General features: G+C 43.1%; 1 protein-coding gene and 1 non-coding gene across 10 annotated transcripts in view; one reads left to right on the top strand and one right to left on the bottom strand.

Moving 5' to 3' along the window:
* WDR59 (WD repeat domain 59) overlaps positions 1 to 20,188 on the top strand; it is a 124,575-nt gene that overhangs the window by 64,938 nt on the left and 39,449 nt on the right. For 8 of the 9 annotated variants that reach the window (XR_009559875.1, XM_060288287.1, XM_060288288.1 and 5 more), the window contains 7 exons: positions 999 to 1,132; positions 2,353 to 2,434; positions 5,626 to 5,738; positions 7,300 to 7,450; positions 7,545 to 7,617; positions 9,247 to 9,373; positions 9,533 to 9,675. Coding sequence is in view for 8 of the 9 variants with exons in the window: in XM_060288287.1 (XP_060144270.1) it covers positions 999 to 1,132; positions 2,353 to 2,434; positions 5,626 to 5,738; positions 7,300 to 7,450; positions 7,545 to 7,617; positions 9,247 to 9,373; positions 9,533 to 9,675 (823 nt within the window). In the remaining variant the exon portion in view is untranslated. Of the gene's footprint in view, positions 1 to 998; positions 1,133 to 2,352; positions 2,435 to 5,625; positions 5,739 to 7,299; positions 7,451 to 7,544; positions 7,618 to 9,246; positions 9,374 to 9,532; positions 9,676 to 19,879; positions 20,184 to 20,188 lie in introns of those variants that run through there. The other variant, XM_060288290.1, reaches the window with a different exon arrangement.
* Positions 4,867 to 4,939, bottom strand: TRNAR-CCU (transfer RNA arginine (anticodon CCU)). Its single transcript has one exon. It is a non-coding gene; the product is annotated as a tRNA-Arg (tRNA).

Genomic DNA, 20,188 nt, shown 5'->3' with positions numbered 1-20,188 from the left:
GAGTGACACAAGCCTGAATTCACCACAAAAAAGGAACGTGCCTGGGATCGCAATGAGACAGGGCATGTGTTAATAAGACCAGTAAGACTTGGTTTTCTGACTCCACATTACTGGGCCCTTTCACTGGTTCCTTTTGCCTCCTTTGTTAATAAATATGTCACTTCCCTCCTGAGATGAATCACTTTGGCGACCCCCTTTCTAACTTCTGGCAATAAAATAAAATAGAATATTGCTCCCTTGGCTGGTCGTCATTTTGAAGATACCAGATGGGGCTACACTCTCATAATTCTCATTTTCCAGGACATCTCTCATTTCCCACATACAGGCTCCTCTGTAGCCATTTGTAGGGAAGGCTCTGGGGAAATAGGATAATTGCTTATGATCTTCCACATCCATTACCCAGGTCCCTCTGCTCAGGTATTTTTGACATTCTAAATGATCACTTTTAGAAATAATTCAAATGGGCTAGGGAAGACAGGGTAACTTTTCTTGAGCTGCTCAGTTTCTGTGTCTGCCTCCCATAGATGAAAGTTTGCAGATCCCACACTGCTGTGTCTGAATTAAATTTCAACAAATCCAATTTAAATTGTCTGAAAAGGAAAGAAAAAAAAAACTTTAATTAGTTTCAAGCAAGAATTTGAACCTAGGGCTGAACCCAACCTTAAAAGTTGCTCTTCTCCCACATTTTTGTGGTCTTTACTAACTTATTTACTTGCTGTTCTTTCTTTTTTAAATTCTGGCTTCAAGGTGTTTTTGAGCACCTGCAGAATGTATATAGCACTGCAGTAGGTGCTTATTTTCCTCTTAGGATTCTGGGCCATGAGCTCAATGCCCTTTGTCATCCTTTTATTTTCTACAGATGCTGATTCATATAATTGTGGGCATGATGTAATGCAAGGTCTCTGCAAATTACCAATGACCCAACTATGGTGTGCTCTGCAAATGTAGGTTTCCATTCATCGAAGTCCCCATTAGTTATATCTTGTCATTTCCCCCAGAAATCAAGGAGATGGAAAAGTAAGCGTGAGGGATCGGACTCTGGGAATCGACCAATCAAGGCTGCTGGGAAAGTGATCATTCAGGATATTGCCTGCCTTCTTCCTGTTCACAAGTCATTGGGAGAACTATACATGTAAGTTCAGAATTTCAACTATGCCGTGCTTCCCACTTAGATATGAATATCAAAGTCGTTTATTTTATTTTTTGGCCGTGCCTTGCAGGATCTCAGTTCTCTGACGAGGGATTGAACCCAGGCAGTTGAAAGCCTGGAATCCTAATCACTAGGCCACTGGGGAACTCCCTGTTTATTTTAGTTTTTGAGATACTGGAATCCTTTTTAGAAGAGGCCCAGTGCATTAGCTTTCTTCTGCTGCATAGCAAGTTACCACAGACCTAGTGTTTAAACAACACACATTTATTATCTCAAAGCTTCTCTGGGTCAGGAGTCTGGGCATGGCTTACCTGGTTCCTTGCTCTGGTCTCCCCAGGCTGAAATTATGAAGTCAGCCGCGTGGTGGTCTTAACCAATGCTCAGGGTCCTCTTCCAAACTCATTCAGGTTGTTAGCAGAATTCAGTTCCTTGCAGCCGGAGAACTCAGGGAATTTCATCTTCTCCAAGACCAGCAGAAGTGTCTCACTGATGCTTCACTGTCTTTCTAAGGTCTCATCTGATTAGGTCAGGCCCACCCAGGAGAATCTCCCTGTTGACAATTACAGGAGTGATATGTCATCAGTATTGACTGGTCTTGACCCCGTTTAAAGGGAGGGTTTATACAAGGCCTGTAAAGCAGGGGCCAGCAATCTCGGGCACAGTCTCAGGATTCTGCCTCCTGTACTTAATATGTAAAACAGTTTAAAAGCAGAGCTACTTTGGTTGAAGGGAGCTGGAAGGTGGGTGACAGGCACACAGAAGCTGCTGACCTGTGGTTCCCCTTCTTCCTGAACTTGAACACATAATAAAAAATACTTATTTTGTTGTTTATGTACAACACATTACTCCTTGTTAGAAACTGCAGTCAGCATTATACATATCTAAATCAATTTTTATTCAACCCTTAAGCCTGGGGAACTCCCCAGAAAAGCTAGCTGGCAAATTGTTCTTTGAATCTGGCCTCCTTTCCTGACTTCGAAGAGGTAAGCAATTTCACCTTCCCCAGGCCTGAACTCACAGTGTAACATCAGCTGTAGGTAAGCTTTTTCTCCATGTTACGTAGAAAGGGAGCTTAAGGCCAATACGAATAAAACATTTTGAGTGACAACCAAAGAGGCAGTTTTTACTTTATTTGTTAAACCAGGAGTAATTGATTTAGAAGTCAACTGGAAAGAAACTTTTTAATTCTTCTTAAATTTCAGATTGAATGTGAATGATATTCAAGAAACATGTCAGAAGAATGCCACTTCTGCCTTGCTTGTTGGAAGGAAGGATCTCGTCCAGGTATTTTCCATTCCTTTTGTTGGAGATCTGGATTTTTCTCTTGGAGCAGGTTCCTTTCACTTTATTGTTGTGGTTTAGTGACATTTCAAGGTGTACCTCCTATTTTGTAATTTCTTTCCCATTTTCTTTGCCAAACTGTAGGGCTAGAGCAGCTTTTTAAATCCCTTAGATGTTTTTCTTATTAGTGCTTAGTTGAGGAGGTCCTAAAGCATTTACTAAGTGTTTTTATAACATCCCTTTTCTATTCTAGGGCAGGGTGATTGTTAGTACGTAAATTTGGACGTCTTTATCTTTGCCATTTACACCCTCAGTTCTGTTTTGTTTGTTTTTTACTTTTAAAAATGCTTCATTTCATAAAAGGTTTACCAAGGCATTCCTTAAGATAGAGACACATTCAGTTTTAAAACAAGGTGTAATATTACAAGAATTAAAATTTCCTTCATCTTTGCAGAAACACATCAGTGCTTAAGCAAGTTGCTCCTATATTGGTGAGGTTTTTTGTTTTTTAGTTATTTATTTATTTTTGTTTGTTTGGCTGTGCCACGCGACTTGCGGGATCTTAGTTCCCTGACTAGGGATCGAACCTGGGCCCCCTCCACAGTGAAAGCGTGGATTCCCAACCACTGGACCACCAGGGAATTCCTGGTGTTTTTTTTTTTAAACTGTTTTATTGAGATTATAGTCCATAGACCATGCAATTTACACATTTAAGATGTACCATTCAGTGGCTTTTAGTATATTCACAGCATTTTGCAATCATCACCATAAACAATTTTGGAACATTTCCTTTACCCTGTAAAGGCACCCCACACCCCTTGTCACTGCTCAAGCCCCCCTTCCCCCATCCAGCCCTCGCCAACCACTAATCTATGTTCTGCCTCTATTGCATCTTTTATTCTTTAGTATGAGGATTAGATTGAGCAATGGAAACTATGAGCTGCTGTCCTATCTGCTCAGTTTTTTCCTTGTAACCCTCCAAATGACCCAGAGCTAAGGCCGCCCCTTGATTTTTATCTGATTGAAAAATCCCTAAGATTTCCTTTTGTCTCCTAGTAAACACCGTCAAGTCTCTGCTGCAAACCCTTTTAAGTGAAACTTAGAGTCATGGATTTAATCTGTTTCTCTAAGGACCCAGCCACCTAAAATTCTGCAAACACTAAGAAGGCAAAACAGAGTAGTGGAAATAGTGGGGAATTTCTAACAGGAGGCGTCAGCCCGACTCTGCTACGTAATGGTGTAACACTGGGCCAAGTATTTCTGACTCTCTCAGCCTCTGTATATTGGTCAGATGAGACCCAAGAGAATAATTGCCTCATAGGGTTGACGAGAAGATTGGTTCACGTGCTGAAAAAACATTATCTGAGGAAAAATTACTTCCTAAAGTGTTTTTTTTTTTTTTCTTTTAAGTTTTTAGGACTTTTATGGCAGGGTTGATTTGGAAGTTCAGGCTAGTCCGAGTGAAGTGGAAAGACCCTTCCCTGGGGTTCAGACATACCTGGGTTTACATCTGGGCTCTGTCCCTTTCATGTTGTGTGATCCTAGGCAGCTACCTAATCATTCTGAACTTCAGTTTCCTCAACTATAAAATAGGAACAATACTTCTAAGGTCCTTATGAGAACTAAATAAGGTAATATGCATACAGTTTCCATACCTGTATCTGGTAGATGTAAATACCCAGTATGTGGCAAATTATTGCTGCTGTTCTTGCAGTTGCAGTCATCATTGTGGTGTGGTCTTCCTTAACGGACTGGAAATGACGCCAGTGCAAATGCTTGGAGAATTTTTTGTTGTTGTTCTTTTTGCACATATTGAAGATGATGTGTGTACTGTTTTGCCTAGAGTTACAGGAATAAACCTGTCAACTATTTCTGTTGAAGGCGCTTAGGAAACGTGTATTACAAGTGAGGAAATAATGGGCCCAAGTTGTCAGCCAGGGTAGTAAACATCCTTTCCTATCCCAGAAACCTATGAACTTCTTCCAGCAACCATCCAGGTGGTCCATTGATCATAGAAATGAGTATTTTTCTTTTGAACCAATACTTGTGGGGGTTATTTAAGTACACTGGAGCCACACAATTTAATTGATTTTTTTAACATATCTGATGTGTTTCTATACCTGTTTTTCAGTATTTTTATTTGCTTATTCTTTTTTTCCTTCTATTTTAAACTCTTTGATTCAAAATCTGTATCTTCTTCCTTTCGGGTTTTTCTCAGAGTCTAGTAGTGTTTTCCAGTTGGTGGGCATACAGTGATATATTGCTAGTAAGAAAGATTTCCCCAAAATAATATTCCATTAAAAATATATATATTTATTTATTTATTTGGCTGTGCCGGGTCTTAGTTGCAGCGTGTGGGATCTTTTAGTAGCAGCATGCGGGCTGCTTAGTTGCAGCGTGTGGGCTCTTAGTTGTGGCACACATGTGGGATCTAGTTCCCTGACCAGGGATCGAACCTGGGCCCCCTGCATTAGGAACACAGAGTCTTAACCGCTGGACCACCAGGGAAGTCCCCAGTATTCCATTTTTAAAGGTATAGAGGGGAGGGGACTCTGTTGATGGTGTGATGTATTTACATTTAGTGTGTGCTAAATCTTGGATCTAATAGACACGTCATGGACATTAGTTTCTGCTTGAGGACTCCAAGCCCCGTGAGGTTTCAAGTTTGGGGATATTCCTCAGATTTGATGTCAACCAAAAGAAAGCCGAGTCTATTTTTTCTTGGCCTATTTTTCTGTAACTTCAGAGAATATAATGAAACTTTTGTAATGGAAGGTTTTTCATTATTTGGGCAAAGGACAATCTTAAGTGTGATACCAAATGCATTTTTTTCTCCCTGCCAGTTCACTAATGAAGCAGCAGAAAAAGTCACATGAGTCAGTGGTTAAATAGACCATGCAGGGAAGTTGTTGCATGGTGTCATTCCTCTGTCATCTGCTTCATAAAAGCCTTCAAGGCTGGTGTTTCTCACATGTGCACACAAGTCCCCCGAGAATCTTGCTAAAATGCAAATTCTGCTTCAGTAGGTCTGGAGTGGGGTGTCAGACTCTGCATTTCAGTAAGCTCCCAGCTTTGGCCGCCCCCAGAGTAGCAAGGCTTTAGGCTGTGTGTGGAGGAGGAGGTGGGGTTCTTTCGTGGTTCGCGGTCCTGTGCTCACCAGTCTGAGTGTGGGTATTTCTCTTTGATCTGTGCAGGTTTGGTCGCTGGCTACAGTAGCTACGGATCTTTGCCTCGGTCCGAAGTCTGACCCAGATTTGGAAACACCCTGGGCTCGACATCCATTTGGGCGACAGCTACTGGAGTCCCTGTAGGTTTTGAGCGCTAAAAGTGAGGAAAATGAGTGATGTCAATTTTAGGTCTGTAAACACTTTCAGTGTTTTTGTCTAAGAGAAAAGTACAAAGGCCTGAGGCATGAGAAGAGGAAGTGAGACCCTTCCTTTTAGGGCTGCTATAATTTCTGTACAGAACTCACTTCTTAGAGCAGAAGGAATTATACCGTATTTGTCATTTATAACAAGGCTTTGGGACTCATGTGTCCTTGAGAGAGTTATGCTTTGGCCCAGAAGTACATCAGTCTGAACACAGGAGTTTGAGTTCTTGAGGTAGAAAGTTTCTTGGGTGCTATAGAATCTCGCCCCTGAGAGCAGGTTAGAGAATTGCACGTTGGCCTTCGTGTTTTCCAAAGGCCACGATGCATTCACCCTGTTAGACAGTTTATGAAAACCTTGAGTTTGTGTTTGATTTATTGCACTGAAATATGGCAAACTGGAAATACAGTGTGCAGAATGATTCACAACCAGGAAAGACCACTTGAGGTTCCAAGACAGGGAGGCCCAGGTCCTGACAGAGAGATGGAAAAGCGCTCCTTCCTTCAGGTGGAGGTTTGCTTTACCTACTCGTTGAGGCCAGACCTGGGACACATGCTTATGCTTCAGGTTGCTCATGGTGCTTGTTCTACCCACTTCATATGAGGCTCATGAGATAGTGTGAAAACACCTTAAAACTATTAGACATTGCTTGGTAGGAAAGTGTCAAGTCCCTGGGATCTCTACCTCACATTCTGTCTAGCACAGTTGTACTGAAAGGAGCAAAGGGGATGTGAGGACCTAAAAGGTAAAACTATCCCCTGTTGTTCTTACTTAATAGCTCAGACTCATAATGCCACCTCCCGAGTCTGTGACCTGCTCCCCATACTGTGGTGGCACCGTGCTCTCTGAGCACCTCCATGTAGCCTTAGGTCATATGAATGGAGGACATAGAACCCCTCCAGGAAGCAGTGTGATGCCTCCTTGGAGTTGGGGAGGCCGAGAGAGCATGTATGGCCTCACTCAGATGTGAGCTGAGTCTCCTTAATTCTTGAAGAAGCTCCATTCAAGTCTGAGCCCAGGCCTGGTTGCCAGCTAGGAGCTTTCAGATTGGTTATATCTAGGTCATGTGTCATACTCAGATACATGTTATTCCAAAACAAATTTAGCCAAACTCAAAGTCGATCACGCCCCCGGATCTGCAGAAAGCCCTCGTTCCTGATGGGGGCTTTGGAGGCAGAATCAAGAATTCTCCCTTCCTTTATGGTTTATCACAGGATATAGTTCCCTGTGCTATACAGTAGGACCTTGTGGTTTATCCATTCTATATAAATGATAATGGAAAAGAGTATGAAAAAGAATGTATATATATGTATAACTGAAGAACTTGGCTGTACAGTAGAAATTGACACAACACTGTAAATCAACTATCCTTCAATAATATAAATTTAAAAAAAAATTCTGACATCCGACCCTGATGGCAACAACCCGCCGCTGTCGTGACAGTCATCCTTCCCCCTGGCCTTCTCGTGACTTCTCCTCTCCTGCCCCCTTTCTCTCCAGGCTGGCTCATTACTGCCGGCTCCGGGACGTGCAGACGTTGGCTATGCTCTGCAGTGTGTTTGAAGCCCAGTCTCGGCCGCAGGGGATACCAAACCCCTTCGGGCCTTTTCCCAGCCGCTCATCTAACCTTGTGGTGTCCCACAGTCGATACGTAAGTTGGGGGTTTCCTGGTGTGAGTTTGACTTTTCCCAGAGGTCGCCGTCATGGGGAATGGCACTCTCACACTGCTCCTGTTTGCTCTGCAGCCCAGCTTTACATCCTCTGGTTCCTGCTCGAGTATGTCCGACCCAGGATTCAACACTGGTGGCTGGAACATAGGTTGGTATGGCCTTAGCCCACGCTGGGTTTTTTTGTTTTTTTTTAAACATCTTTATTGGAGTATAATTGCTTTACAGTGGTGTGTTAGTTTCCATGCTGGGTTTTTATACTCTAAATGTGGTGTGCGATTTAATATGTAATCTTTACTTGATGAATACTCTCCATATTTTTCCTTGTTTCTCATTCACACACACACACACACACACACACACACACACACACACACACACACACACACACACACACACACAGAGTGCGCCGCGAAGCTTGCGGGATCTTAGTTCATCTTAGTTCCCCGACCAGGGATCGAACCTGGGCCCGCTGCAGTGGAAGCTTGGAGTCTTAACCACTGGACCGCCAGGGAATTCCCCCTCTTTGCCCTTTTTTTAAAAAAATTAATTAATTAATTAATTAATGTATTTATTTATGGCTGCGTTGGGTTTTCGTTGCTGCACGCAGGCTTTCTCTACTTGCGGCAAGCGGGAGCTACTCTGTTGCGGTGCGCAGGCTTCTCATTGCGGTGGCTTCTCTTGTTGCAGAGCATGGGCTCTAGGTGCATGGGCTTCAGTAGTTGTGGCACACAGGCTCAGTAGTTGTGGCTCATGGGCTCTAGAGCGCAGGCTCAGTAGTTGTGGCGCACAGGCTTAGTTGCTCTGTGGCATGTGGAATCTTCCCAGACCAGAACTCGGACCCGTGTCCCCTGCATTGGCAGGCGGATTCTTAACCACTGCACCACCAGGGAAGCCCCCCCCACCTCATTGCCCTTTAAATTGAATATGATGGGGATACTGTAGTCAGCAAGGTCTGGGCTTTTCGTGTTTGAACAGGCTGGTTTCTGGTCTCTCTGCCTTGCTGGGTTGCTTTCCATCTTGTAACCTTAAGAAACTGACAGTGGGACTTCCCAGTGTCCCCCCACAAACGCTAACCCTTATCCTTTCTCCTGCACAAGCCCCTTTCCCAATCATCTGCCACTTCCTGTTACCTCCCTCTCCCCACGTACCTCCTTCAAGGTAGAGAAATAAAGCTGAGCCTGGTTCCAGGTGGCCGTAAAGGTCTGTTTAACGAGGAAGTGTATTTGTGTTTTCTGGATATTTTAAATTTCTTTTTAAAAATGATCTTAGTTTTGTTGATTACAAAAGTACTATTTGCCCAGTGAAGAAAAACAAAACAAAAAGCATTAGTGGAGAAAATAGTAATCATTGATTCCCCCACCTAGAAATAACATCTGTTAACATTCCAGAACATTTTCTTCCAATCTTTGTGTGTGTGTGGGGGGGTCATTCTATATTTGTGGTTTTTGTGTTCCATTTTTGATTTTGTCATGAGCATTTTCTCATGTCATTTAAAGAGTTTTTATAAGTAATGCCTGCCTAACAGTCTACATCATCTCTACCATAATTTGCTTAATCATTATGTGTGTACTTAATTATCAAGTTACCTTAATAGTAAACACCTAGACAAAAAGGTAAGGCTAAGAAAGTGTTCTGTTTAGTTCCATTTCTCAGGATCTTCAACTTAGCTTATCTTTCTTCCAGGGAGTAAATTGGACACAAGTACATTATGAGAGTTTTCAGGTATTTCCATGCCTTCTCTGATTTTCATCTTCTCTTTCCATTTGATTTTTTTCAGTGGGAAGAGAGACAGAGCACATATCTTCACCCTGGGGAGAGTCCTCACCAGAAGAAATCCGATTTGGGAGTCTGACCTACAGTGATCCTCGTGAGCGAGAGCGTGACCAGCACGATAAAAATAAAAGGTAACGACCTTCGCGGGTGGGAGCTGCAATTTCATGACGCTTAGATTCTCCAAAATCAGGACTCTTAGCACATTATGTGTCATTTGTTATACTAAGTGCTGTTTGGCCTTGAGCTTGTTTCTCTTAAAGGAACTGACCGGAATTTTGAATTTGATCCAGGCTTCTGGACCCCGCCAATACCCAGCAATTTGATGACTTTAAGAAATGCTATGGAGAAATCCTCTACCGCTGGGGTCTGAGGGAGAAACGAGCTGAAGTGCTGAAGTTTGTTTCCTGCCCTCCTGATCCTCACAAAGGAATCGGTGAGTAAGAATTTCTTTCTGTTCCCGTCACTCTCTGAAAAGTCCTATAATTTAATGTGCCCATAACATAATACTTGGAATGAAGTTCCAGTTTCTCATTTATAAGCAGAAATTTCTGAAGCATTTTGAGCCTGTTTCAAGCTTCTGAAAACCCTGGCATTTCATGAGGTGATTACATTTTTATTGTAACGGAAGAAGTTTTCCATACAATCCTCAGATATTGATTGGAAGTAGGGATATTTATTCAGTGATTCAACTAATGTTTATCAAATTCCTCTCAGTCACAGTGCTAGCACACTCACTCCTTCCCGTGGTGGAACTCACAGACCAGTGGGAGAGAAAAATATAATTACAAATTGTGATCAGTATTTATGAGCAAACAAAAGGGGTGTTGGGGCAGGGAAGCAGCGGGGGAGAATCTTAGAAGATGTGTCGAGCTGTATCAGGAAGGCTCTCTGAGGAGCTGAGGTTTGCAGGATGGGGTGGAGCCACACATGCAGCGAGAGAGCAGCACGAAGGGCATCCCATGCAGAGGGAGCAGGTCCGTGGGGGAAATAACTTGTTCTTCTAAACAAGTGGAGGAAGACCAGTGTGGCTAGAACATAAGGAGTGAGAAGAGTGATGTAAAATTAGACTGTAGGATAGTCAGACTTGAGAGTCATGGTAAAGAATTTGGATTATATTCTAAGTCCAATGGTGAACTTCAAAGGGCATCGATAGGTAAGTTATATGACTTCCCTGGTGGTCCAGTGCTTAGGACTCTGTGCTTTCACTGCCATGGGCCCGGGTTCGATCCCTGGTCAGGGAACTAAGATCCCGCAAGCCGTGTGGTGAGGCCAAAAAAAAAAAAAAGAAAAGTAAGTGATGTGCTCTTGTTTCCATTATAAGAGGATCCCTTTGGCTGTTATAGGAAGAAAGGGTTGGAGGAGGATAGAAGCAGAGGTAGGAAGGCCATTTGAAGATTCTTAGAGTAGTCAGAGAGAGATGGACAGCCTAGTCTCTGGGTGACATCAGTGAAGGTGGAGAGAGATGAGTGGAGTAAAAATGTATTTTAGAGGTAGACTCAATATGACTTACTAACAAGTTGGGTATGGGCTTGAGGAGAAGAGGCAAAGCTTAGATGATTCCCAAGTTTCCAGCTCAAGCAACTGGGTAGATGATGGTGCCATATTCTACAATAGAAAAGATTGGAAGAAAATTGAAAACTCAGTTTGGGACAATTGGAAATGTTGGTGAGGTTCAGACTGTAGAAGTCATGCAGGCAGTTGGATATGAGTCTGGAGCTGAAACGACAGTTCAGGGCTAAAACTAGGAATGTGGGAATCTTCCCCATGTCGGTGGTGTTCAAGCTGTGAGAGTTGAGTGCGTTTACCTGGGAGCTGGGGGGTGGGGAGGAAGAGGATGGGAGGAGCAAATAAGAGAGCCCACTTACTCTGGGCCTTGAGAGAAACCAGGACTTGGGGATTGAGTCTTGGAGGAAGAACCTGAAACAGAGACTTAGAATGAGATATCAGTGAGTTTTGAGGAAAAGCAAGACTGTACTATGAAAGAAGCTAAGAGAAGAAATGTTTTCTAAAGAGTGACATGGGGCTTCCCTGGTGGTGCAGTGGTTGGGAGTCCGCCTGCCGATGCAGGGGACACGGGTTTGTGCCCCGGTCCGGGAGGATCCCACATGCCGCGGAGCGGCTGGGCCTGTGAGCCATGGCTGCTGAGCCTGCACGTCTGGAGCCTGTGCTTCGCAACGGGAGAGGCCACAACAGTAAGAGGCCCGCGTACCGGTTAAAAAAAAAAAAAAAAAAAAGAGTGACATGAAAGACAGATACAAGAGTGGACTGAACACACACTGATTTCCTTTCTCTCCCAGATCCTGCCGAAGTGCCTACATAGAGCTTTTCTGTAAAGACACAACCATGCGAGGAGAAGTAATGTTGGCAGTAAAACTTGGGACCTGGTGGGGCAGATAGGTTAGTGATACCTAATCTCACGGGGAGAAAGCTGAGCCCTGAACGGGCAGACAGAAAAACAGCAACGCACATGGCAGAACCCCCAGGTGGCTCAGGAATTAGTGGTACCGTGTACCTCTGCAATTGGCATGAAGGTGAGGTCAAAAACAGGAGTATTGTGTCATGGCCTTTCTAGGGTCCCCAGATCCCCACTCGTAGTTTGCAGAGCAGTTACCACCCTTCCTCTCCCCCAGCAGAAAACGGAAGTTCATTCTCCAAAGAAGGTGGACACATTTCCCAATAAAGGGGCCGCCACGTAGCTAGCATACGAATGAGGAAAGACCCAGGAATGTAGAGAAGATCCTAGAAGCTTCCAGAGAGAGAAAACAGGTCACATACAAAGGGTAGGAATACGAATAGCATCACACTCCTCGGGAGCGGTGAACTAGATACTGGAACTAGATGACAGCAGTGCAGCAGTGCCTTCCCTGTTCTCAAGAAAATGACCCTCTTAGAATCTCTTAGAATTCTAACCTAGAATTCTGTACCCAAGTTATCCATCAAGTGTAAAAGTAGGCCTTCAGCCTATCCAAGGAGGAGAAAGAGATTCAAGCCAGGAAACCAGGGTGTTGGGATGATGGTGAAGGGAGATGTACGTGACAGACCTGAAGACAGACCAGTCCAGGTTGGAGCTTCAGAGCATTGTCTCCAAGAAGAGAAAAAAAAATCTGTGTATTTCAGTATATATAGTGTATTTCAGTATTCAGTGTATTTACAGAAGATTCAGATGTTTGGAGATGAATTATCAATAAGTATGTAACTAAGCAAACAGGAAAAACAAGACTAACTCTAGGAGGAACAAAATGTGCAAGAAAGAAAGGAAGTCATCATGGTACGTGGCTTGGCTTGAATAATATTTACCTAGAGAAATAATGTGAAAACAGTACTGATCCAACCAACTGATAATAGAACCACATGGGGAAGATGAGGAACAGGTGGTACATGAGTCTGGGGGAGATTGGGGAGTGAAAGAGCTTCCACCGGGGAAGGTCAAGAGACAGTGCTTAAATATGACAATTAAGAAATAGCTTTATGAACATGTTGTGTAGAGATAGGGAGGTAGGAACAGAAGAAATAGTTAAGAATTTCCTCTAGAGGGTGATGGATGTGGGAGTGGAAGGGAATGCTGCTTTTCATAACACGATACATAGAATAATTTGACCCTTTAAGTTGTGCGAGTATAGTTTCAATTAAAAAAAACAAACCAAACTAATATATAAATACATACATACTAATACATACATTGAATAACAAGGATTATTTTAATATGGATTATCTTTTTTAAAATTTATTTATTTTTTTAAATTTTTGGTTGTGTGGGGTCTTTGTTGCTGTGCACGGGCTTTCTCTAGTTTTGGCGAGCGGGGGCTACTCTTCGTTGCGGTGCGCAGGCTTCTCATTGTCGTGTCTTCTCTTGTTGCAGAGCACGGGCTTTAGGTGCGCAGGCTTCAGTAGTTATGGCACGTGGGCTCAGTAGTTGTGGCTCGCGGGCTCTAGAGTGCAAGCTCAGTAGTTGTGGCGCACGGGCTTAGTTGCTCCGTGGCATGTGGGATCTTCCCGGGCCCGTGTCCCCTGCATTGGCAGGCGGATTCTTAACCACTGCGCCACCAGGGAAGCCCCAAATATGGATTATCTTGGTGCGCGTACGTAAAGAAATGCAGACAGAAAATGCTGTTTGGGTACATATTTTTCAGAGCATCTACATGCAAGAAAGTATATCAGGGAGAGATTAATGATGGCCTGGAGCAATTTGTCTTTTAAAATTAGTTTCCAGGAAAATAAATGAATCACAGAGATACATAACTGATGTGTCAATCCATCAATCAGTTAGACGTATTGACATCTCCTATTATAAAGGTCGTGCTGGGTTCTGTGGGCTGGACAAAGAACTGTAAGGTGTGGTTTGGGGAGGGGGTCATTCAAGAAGTCTATAATCCAATCAGAGAGATGAAACAGAAGCTCATGAAGACTTAAATGATGTTTGAGAATGAATAGTCTGTCCTAATACCATTACAAACAATGCTACAAAATTTCAGAAAGAAGGGGGGAGTGTGGATTGTGGAAGAGTCACAGACAAAAACATTAAGTATTTCATCCTTTAAGTTTTTCCTTTGGAAGAGTCAGACTACCCAAATACAGGAAATAGCAGGTATTGAATATGACAGGGTTGCCAAGTTGGTCTCCTCCTGGTGGAAACCCAGCAGTTTCCTCTCACACTTACCACATCTGCAAGGGTCACTCCGCATCAGCAGCAAGATTTGAGGGATGAAGTTGTTTTCATTTAGGGGATTAGATATTTATAGAAAGGACTCCAGGCTTCATTTATTTTGAGGGGATAATGCTAGACAGAGTATTCTTTAAAAAAAGAAAAAAGGAAAAAAAACTCCATATGCAAGGTGGTTTTTGTCTTTGTTTTTTCTATTGAGGTATGAGGCGCTAGGTCAGAATGGTGGTAGAGAAGGTGCAGCCCACCCCCAGTTCCTATCTGCCCACCTGAATTTTATTCAGCAATTTTCTGTTTTGGTTTATTAATTTAATGTCTCATTTACTTGGCTGGGTTTACTTACATTTGTGTAATGTGGTGTTAATTAACACACATAACTCTTCTGTGTGATTAACAAACTAGAATTGTATGACACTAAACCTTTGGAGTTAGCTTCCACCTGGAGGTTCCATAAAGCCTTGGGAATCATAATTTGATCGTTCCATGTACCAGCAGTATTTTTATTGTCCTTATTAGTTTGTCTGTTAGGAACCAAGAATGATCCATTTCGCCTCTACCAGGTTTCACCTGCAAAGCCTGTACCTGTGATTCTGTGCCTCCTTCCCTGAGATCCCCCAAGTTAATCAGTGTTCAGGGAAAGACACTTGACAGCTTTGTGGTTTTCATCAGTGTCTTATAGTTTTCCGAGTAAAGGTCTTCTACCTCCTTAGGTAGGTTTATTCCTAGGTATTTTATTCTTTTTGATGTGATGGTAAATGGGATTGTTTCCTTAATTTATCTTCCTGATAGTTCATTGTTAGTGTATAGAAATGCAACAGATTTCTGTATATTAATTTTGTATCCTGCAACTTTACTGAATTCGTTGATGAGCTCTAGTAGTTTTCTGGTGGTGTCTTTAGGATTTTCTGTGTATGGTATCATGTCATCTGCAAACAGTGACATTTTTGCTTCTTCCTTTCCAATTTGGATTTCTTTTATTTATTTATTTTTCTTGTCTGTTTGCTGTGGCTAGGGCTTCCAGTATTATGTTGAATAAAAGTGGCAAGAGTGGTCATCCTTGTCTTGTTCCTGATCTTAGAGGAAATGCTTTCAGCTTTTCACTGTTGAGTATGATGCTAGCTGTGGGTTTGTCATATAAGACCTTTATTATGTTGAGGTATGTTCTCTCTATGCCCACTTTATGGAGAGTTTTTATCATAAATGGATGCTTAATTTTGTCAAAAGCTTTTTCTGCATCTATTGAGATGATCATATGGTTTTTATTCTTCAATTTGTTAATGTGATGTATCACACTGATTGATTTGCTGAAAAATCCTTGCATCTGTGGGATGAATCCACTTGATCAAGGTGTATGATCCTTTTAGTGTATTGTTGGATTCAGTTTGTTAAAATTTTGTTGAGAATTTTTGCATCTGTGTTCATCAGTGATATTGGCCTGTAATTTTCTTTTTTTGTGTGGTATCTTTGTCTGGTTCTGGTATCAGGGTGATGCTGACCTTATAAATTATGAGTGTTCCTTCCTCTGTGATTTTTTGGAATAGTTTGAGAAGGATAGGTGTTAACCCTTCTCTAAACGTTTGGTAGAATTCACCCGTAAAGACTTCTGGTCCTGGACTCTTGTTTGTTGGGAGTTTTTAAATTACTGATTAAATTTCATTACTGGTAATTGGTCTTTTCATATTTTCTTTTTCTTCCTGGTTCAGTCTTGGGAGATTGTACATTTCTAAGCGATTTTGAACACATTCCACATCCCTTTGTACCTCCTAAAGTGACAAAAGTTAGCATGTTTACCAGCATCACCCAAAGTGGATGCATACTCTAACCAACTGTTAACTGGTGGTCATGCCATTATGTGCAACAATGAGTGGCAAGAGAGAATATTAAGGTTATGCTCAGTGACTTAGTGTTTTTGTATTTTTTCTCTTTGGGAATTTAAATCCATTTAGAAATTGTCTACACCCCTAAAGATTATTTGTTAGTTAAATGAAATATAAGTTCAAGGTCTTAAAGTTAATAAGGATGTTAGAAATTATGTTTAAGTGACACACTAAAAAGAAACATGATTACTAATGATGTATTGAACTTTTCAGCAAGATGACATTTTAATCATTTTACCCAGATAGAAGTGGAGAATAGTTTACATATACAGTTATCTCAAGTGCCAAAGAACAACCCTTTTAAAAAGACGTGTTATTATCATTCAGTTTACGTGAACACATGGTTTTTACATTTTCATAATTTTAAATGTTGAATCTTTTCAAACCAATAAAACCAGTAAAGGAAACTTAAGAAATACTAACTAATCAGTTTTTAATGAGAACGCAAAGTCTTACATAATATATACAGTTATGCTTTACAGAACTAGAACAAAAAATTCTTTAATTTGTATGGAAACACAAAAGACCCCACATAGCCAAAGCAATCCTGAGAAAGAAAAATGGAGCTGGAGGAATCAGGCTCCCTAACTTCAGACTGTACTACAAAGCTACAGTAATCAAAACAGTGTGGTACTGGTGCAAAAACAGAACTATAGATCAATGGAACAGGATAGAAAGCCCAGAGATAAACCCATACACCTATGGTCAATTAATCTATGACAGAGGAGGCAAGAATATACAATGGAGAAAAGACAGTCTCTTCAATAACTGGTGCTGGGAAAACTGGACAACTACATGTAAAAGAATGAAAGTAGAACACTCTCTAACATCATACTCAAAAAGAAACTCATAATGGACCAAAGACCTAAATGTAAGGCCAGACACTATAAAACTCTTAGAGGAAAACATAGGCAGAACACTCTTTGACATAAATCGCAGCAATATCTTTTTTGATCTGTCTCCTAGAGTAATAAAAATAAAAACAAAAATAAATAAATGGGACCTAATTAAGCTTAAAAGCTTCTGCAGAGCAAAGGAAACCATAAACAAAACAAAAAGACAACCCACAGAACGGGAGAAGATGTTTGCAAATGAAGCGACCAATAAGGAATTAATCTCCAAAATATGCAAACAGCTTATGCAGCTCTGTATCAAAAAAAAACCCCCAAACAACCCAATCAAAGAATGGGCAGAAGACCTAAATAGACATTTCTCCAAAGAAAACATACAGATGGCCAAAAAGCACATGAAAAGGTGCTAAACATCACTAATTATCAAAGAAATGCAAATTAAAACTACAATGAGGTATCACCTCACACCAGTCAGAATGGCCATCATCAAAAAGTCTACAAACAATAAATGCTGGAGGGGGTGTGGAGAAAAGGGAACCCTCCTACACTGTTGGTGGGAATGTAAATTGGTGTAACCACTATAGAGGTTCCTTAGCAAACTAAAAATCGAACTACTGTATGATCCAGCAATCCTACCAGGACATATATCCAGAGAAAAACATACTTTGAAAAGACACATTCATCTCTATGTTCATAGCAGCACTATTCATAATAGCCAAGACATGGAAGCAACTTAAGTGTCCACTGACAGATGAATGGATAAAGAAGATGTGATACGTATATACAATGGAATATTATTCAGCCATAAAATAACAAAATAATGCTATTTGCAGCATCATGGATGAACCTAGAGATTATCATACTAAGTGAAGTAAGCCAGAAAGAGAAAGAGAAATATCATATGATATCACTCATATGTGGAATCTAATTTTTTTTAAATGATACAAACGAACTTATTTACAAAACAGAAACAGACGTACAGATACTGAAAACAAACTTATGGTTACCAAAGGGGAAACGTGACGGGGGAAGGATAAATCAAGAACTTGGGATTAACATACACACATTACTATATATGATAGATAACCAACTAGGACCTACTGTAGAGCACAGGGAACTCTACTCAATATTCTGTGATAACCTATATGAGAAAAGAATCTGAAAATGAATGAATATATGTATAACTGAATCACTTTGCTGTATACTTGAAACTAACACAACATTGTAAATCAACTATACTCTAAGAAATTTTTTTTAAAAAGTTATGCTTAGAGAAAGAAGACACCTTTTTTCTGGGGGGGGGTGGGGGGGGCTGCGTTGGGTCTTCCTTGCTGTGTGGGGGCTTTCTCTAGTTGCAGTGAGCGGGGGCTACTCTTCATTGCGGTGCGTGGGCTTCTCATTGTGGTGGCTTCTCTTGTTGCAGAGCACAGGCTGTGGGCTCAGTAGTTGCAGCACGCGGGCTTCAGTAGTCGTGGTGCACGGGCTTAGTTGCTCCATGGCATGTGGGATCTTCCCGGACCAGGGCTCGAATCTGTGACCTCTGCATGGGCAGGTGGAGTCTTAACCACTGCGCCACCAGGGAAGTCCCAAGACATAGCTATTTTTAACCCAAATTTTCAAACCAGTTTATCTCAGGATTTACTTTAACTAGGAACTACCATAAAATTTTTTCCTTAGTTACCATGTATTTGGAGTCTCTATTTGTCCGTTTTTATGACTACGTGTTGTGGTGAAGCAGAGGAGCTGGCTTTGATAGAAGAAAGAAACCAGGACCCTTCCTCTACAGTAGGAGGTGAAAGAAGAGGGAGATGTGACGAATTGAGGGTGTTGAGATGAAGTGTCCCCCATTGGAAGGCTTCTGTTTTCTTAGGGAAGGGAGGGAAGAGGCCATCGGGTGAGAGAGAGAGAGGCATGTGGGAAGGGTTTAAGAATATGGCAGAGGTGTGACGTGGGCACCTGGGAGTCGGGGAGGAAGAGCCTGACCACTGCACACAAGCCAGGAGTCTACCTGGAGGTGCGGTCAGTGAGACGAGCATCCTGACGGTGCGCCTTCCCATGGGAACGCTCCTGGGCTGACGCGGAGGAGGCCAGGGATGGGGCTCATCCAGGTGAAGGTTTTGCCAGGTGGTACCATGAGGGAGAGAGGGGCCAAGGAGTTCAGGATATTTGCAAAAAAGTGACTGTGGGGCTTCCCTGGTGGTGCAGTGGTTGAGAGTCCGCCTGCCGATGCAGGGGACACGGGTTCGTGCCCCGGTCCAGGAAAATCCCACATGCCGCGGAGTGGCTGGGCCCGTGAGCCATGGCCGCTGAGCCTGCGCATCCGGAGCCTGTGCTCCGCAACGGAAGAGGCCACGACAGTGAGAGGCCCGCAAAAAAAAAAAAAAAAAAGTGACTATGAAGTGGAACCGTGTGATTCAGGCTGGTCAGAGGGGAAACTACAGCCAGAGAGGGGCTGATCGCATGGAAGTGCAAGTGGACTTTGGATAGAATGAGAGACGGTGGTGGATTAGAGGTGAGAGGACGGTGACCTGGGAGGCCAGGTGTGCAGAGGGTTAGTGGCGTGGATTTTGAAGATGCCAAGGATTGAGGTGGAGGGAAGATTGAGAACCGAGAGCAGAAATCTTCAGGGCATGGAGTGGTGGGTGTCCAGAATGTCGGTAGATGACAGTAGAGGGAAAGGGGAAAGGCTGGTGAAGCCAGGGAGCAGTAGCCTCAAGAGGAGAGTACGGTCTGGAGGCAGCCATGCGCCACCCTCCCCTCCCACCCCTCCATCTTTAGGATGTAAGACAGAGCCGGCCTTCCCTTCGGAGGAGGCTGAGACACAGCGGGGTTTGGTTAGGGCCAGGTGGTGAGGGGACCGTTCCCAAAAGAGCCTGTAGAGCACGTGGGAAGGTCTGCAGTCGATGCAGCACAGTGGAAGGCGGTCTGGGAGGAGGAAGGATCTCCAGGTAGCAGGGCGTGAGCAAGGGAGCTGGGCGGTTAACGTGGGCCGCCTGGCCCCAGGGCCGTGGCTGAAGCGGACAGGGACTTCGGGGCAGGCGGGGACCAGCGGAGCAGGGCGGTCCTAACCGCTCTCCCCCACGCTGGGGCAGCCCTGTGGTGGCCTGACTCCGTCCATCTTAGGCTGCTGGGTCATTGGCAGGCAGGTAGGGAAGAGATTGTAAGACCAATCAGCTCTTGCCTGAGTGTCGACTGATCCTTCAGTGCTTTCAGACGAATATTTGTTAACTGCCTTCTCTGCATCTGTAGCTGTTGGGGTGGAAGAGGAATGAGATGGAGCCTCGACCACTGCAGACACTGGGGTTTCCACCCAGGGCCTCGGGGAGCAAGGCGCCTGCTGTACCCTCTGCCCGCACCCTTCCACTGTGGTGATGACAGCAGCTCCTTAGTGAGGTTGTAGAAGAAGGGGTTCTGCCATTAAAAAAAAGAAAATTGAACAGCAGGGGTCTAATAGGATCCTACAGAATCCCCCAGATGAGTACCTCGTTATTACTCACAATGCCTGGTTCCCCTTTGCAGAACTGAACTCACCATGTCTCTTTTTCGGCCATCTCCACC

The sequence above is a fragment of the Globicephala melas genome, chromosome 19, assembly GCF_963455315.2.
Source record: "Globicephala melas chromosome 19, mGloMel1.2, whole genome shotgun sequence".
NCBI classification, from domain to species: Eukaryota; Metazoa; Chordata; class Mammalia; order Artiodactyla; family Delphinidae; genus Globicephala; species Globicephala melas.
Note: the sequence above shows the minus strand (reverse complement) of the source record. Positions and strands in the feature narration are given on the sequence as shown.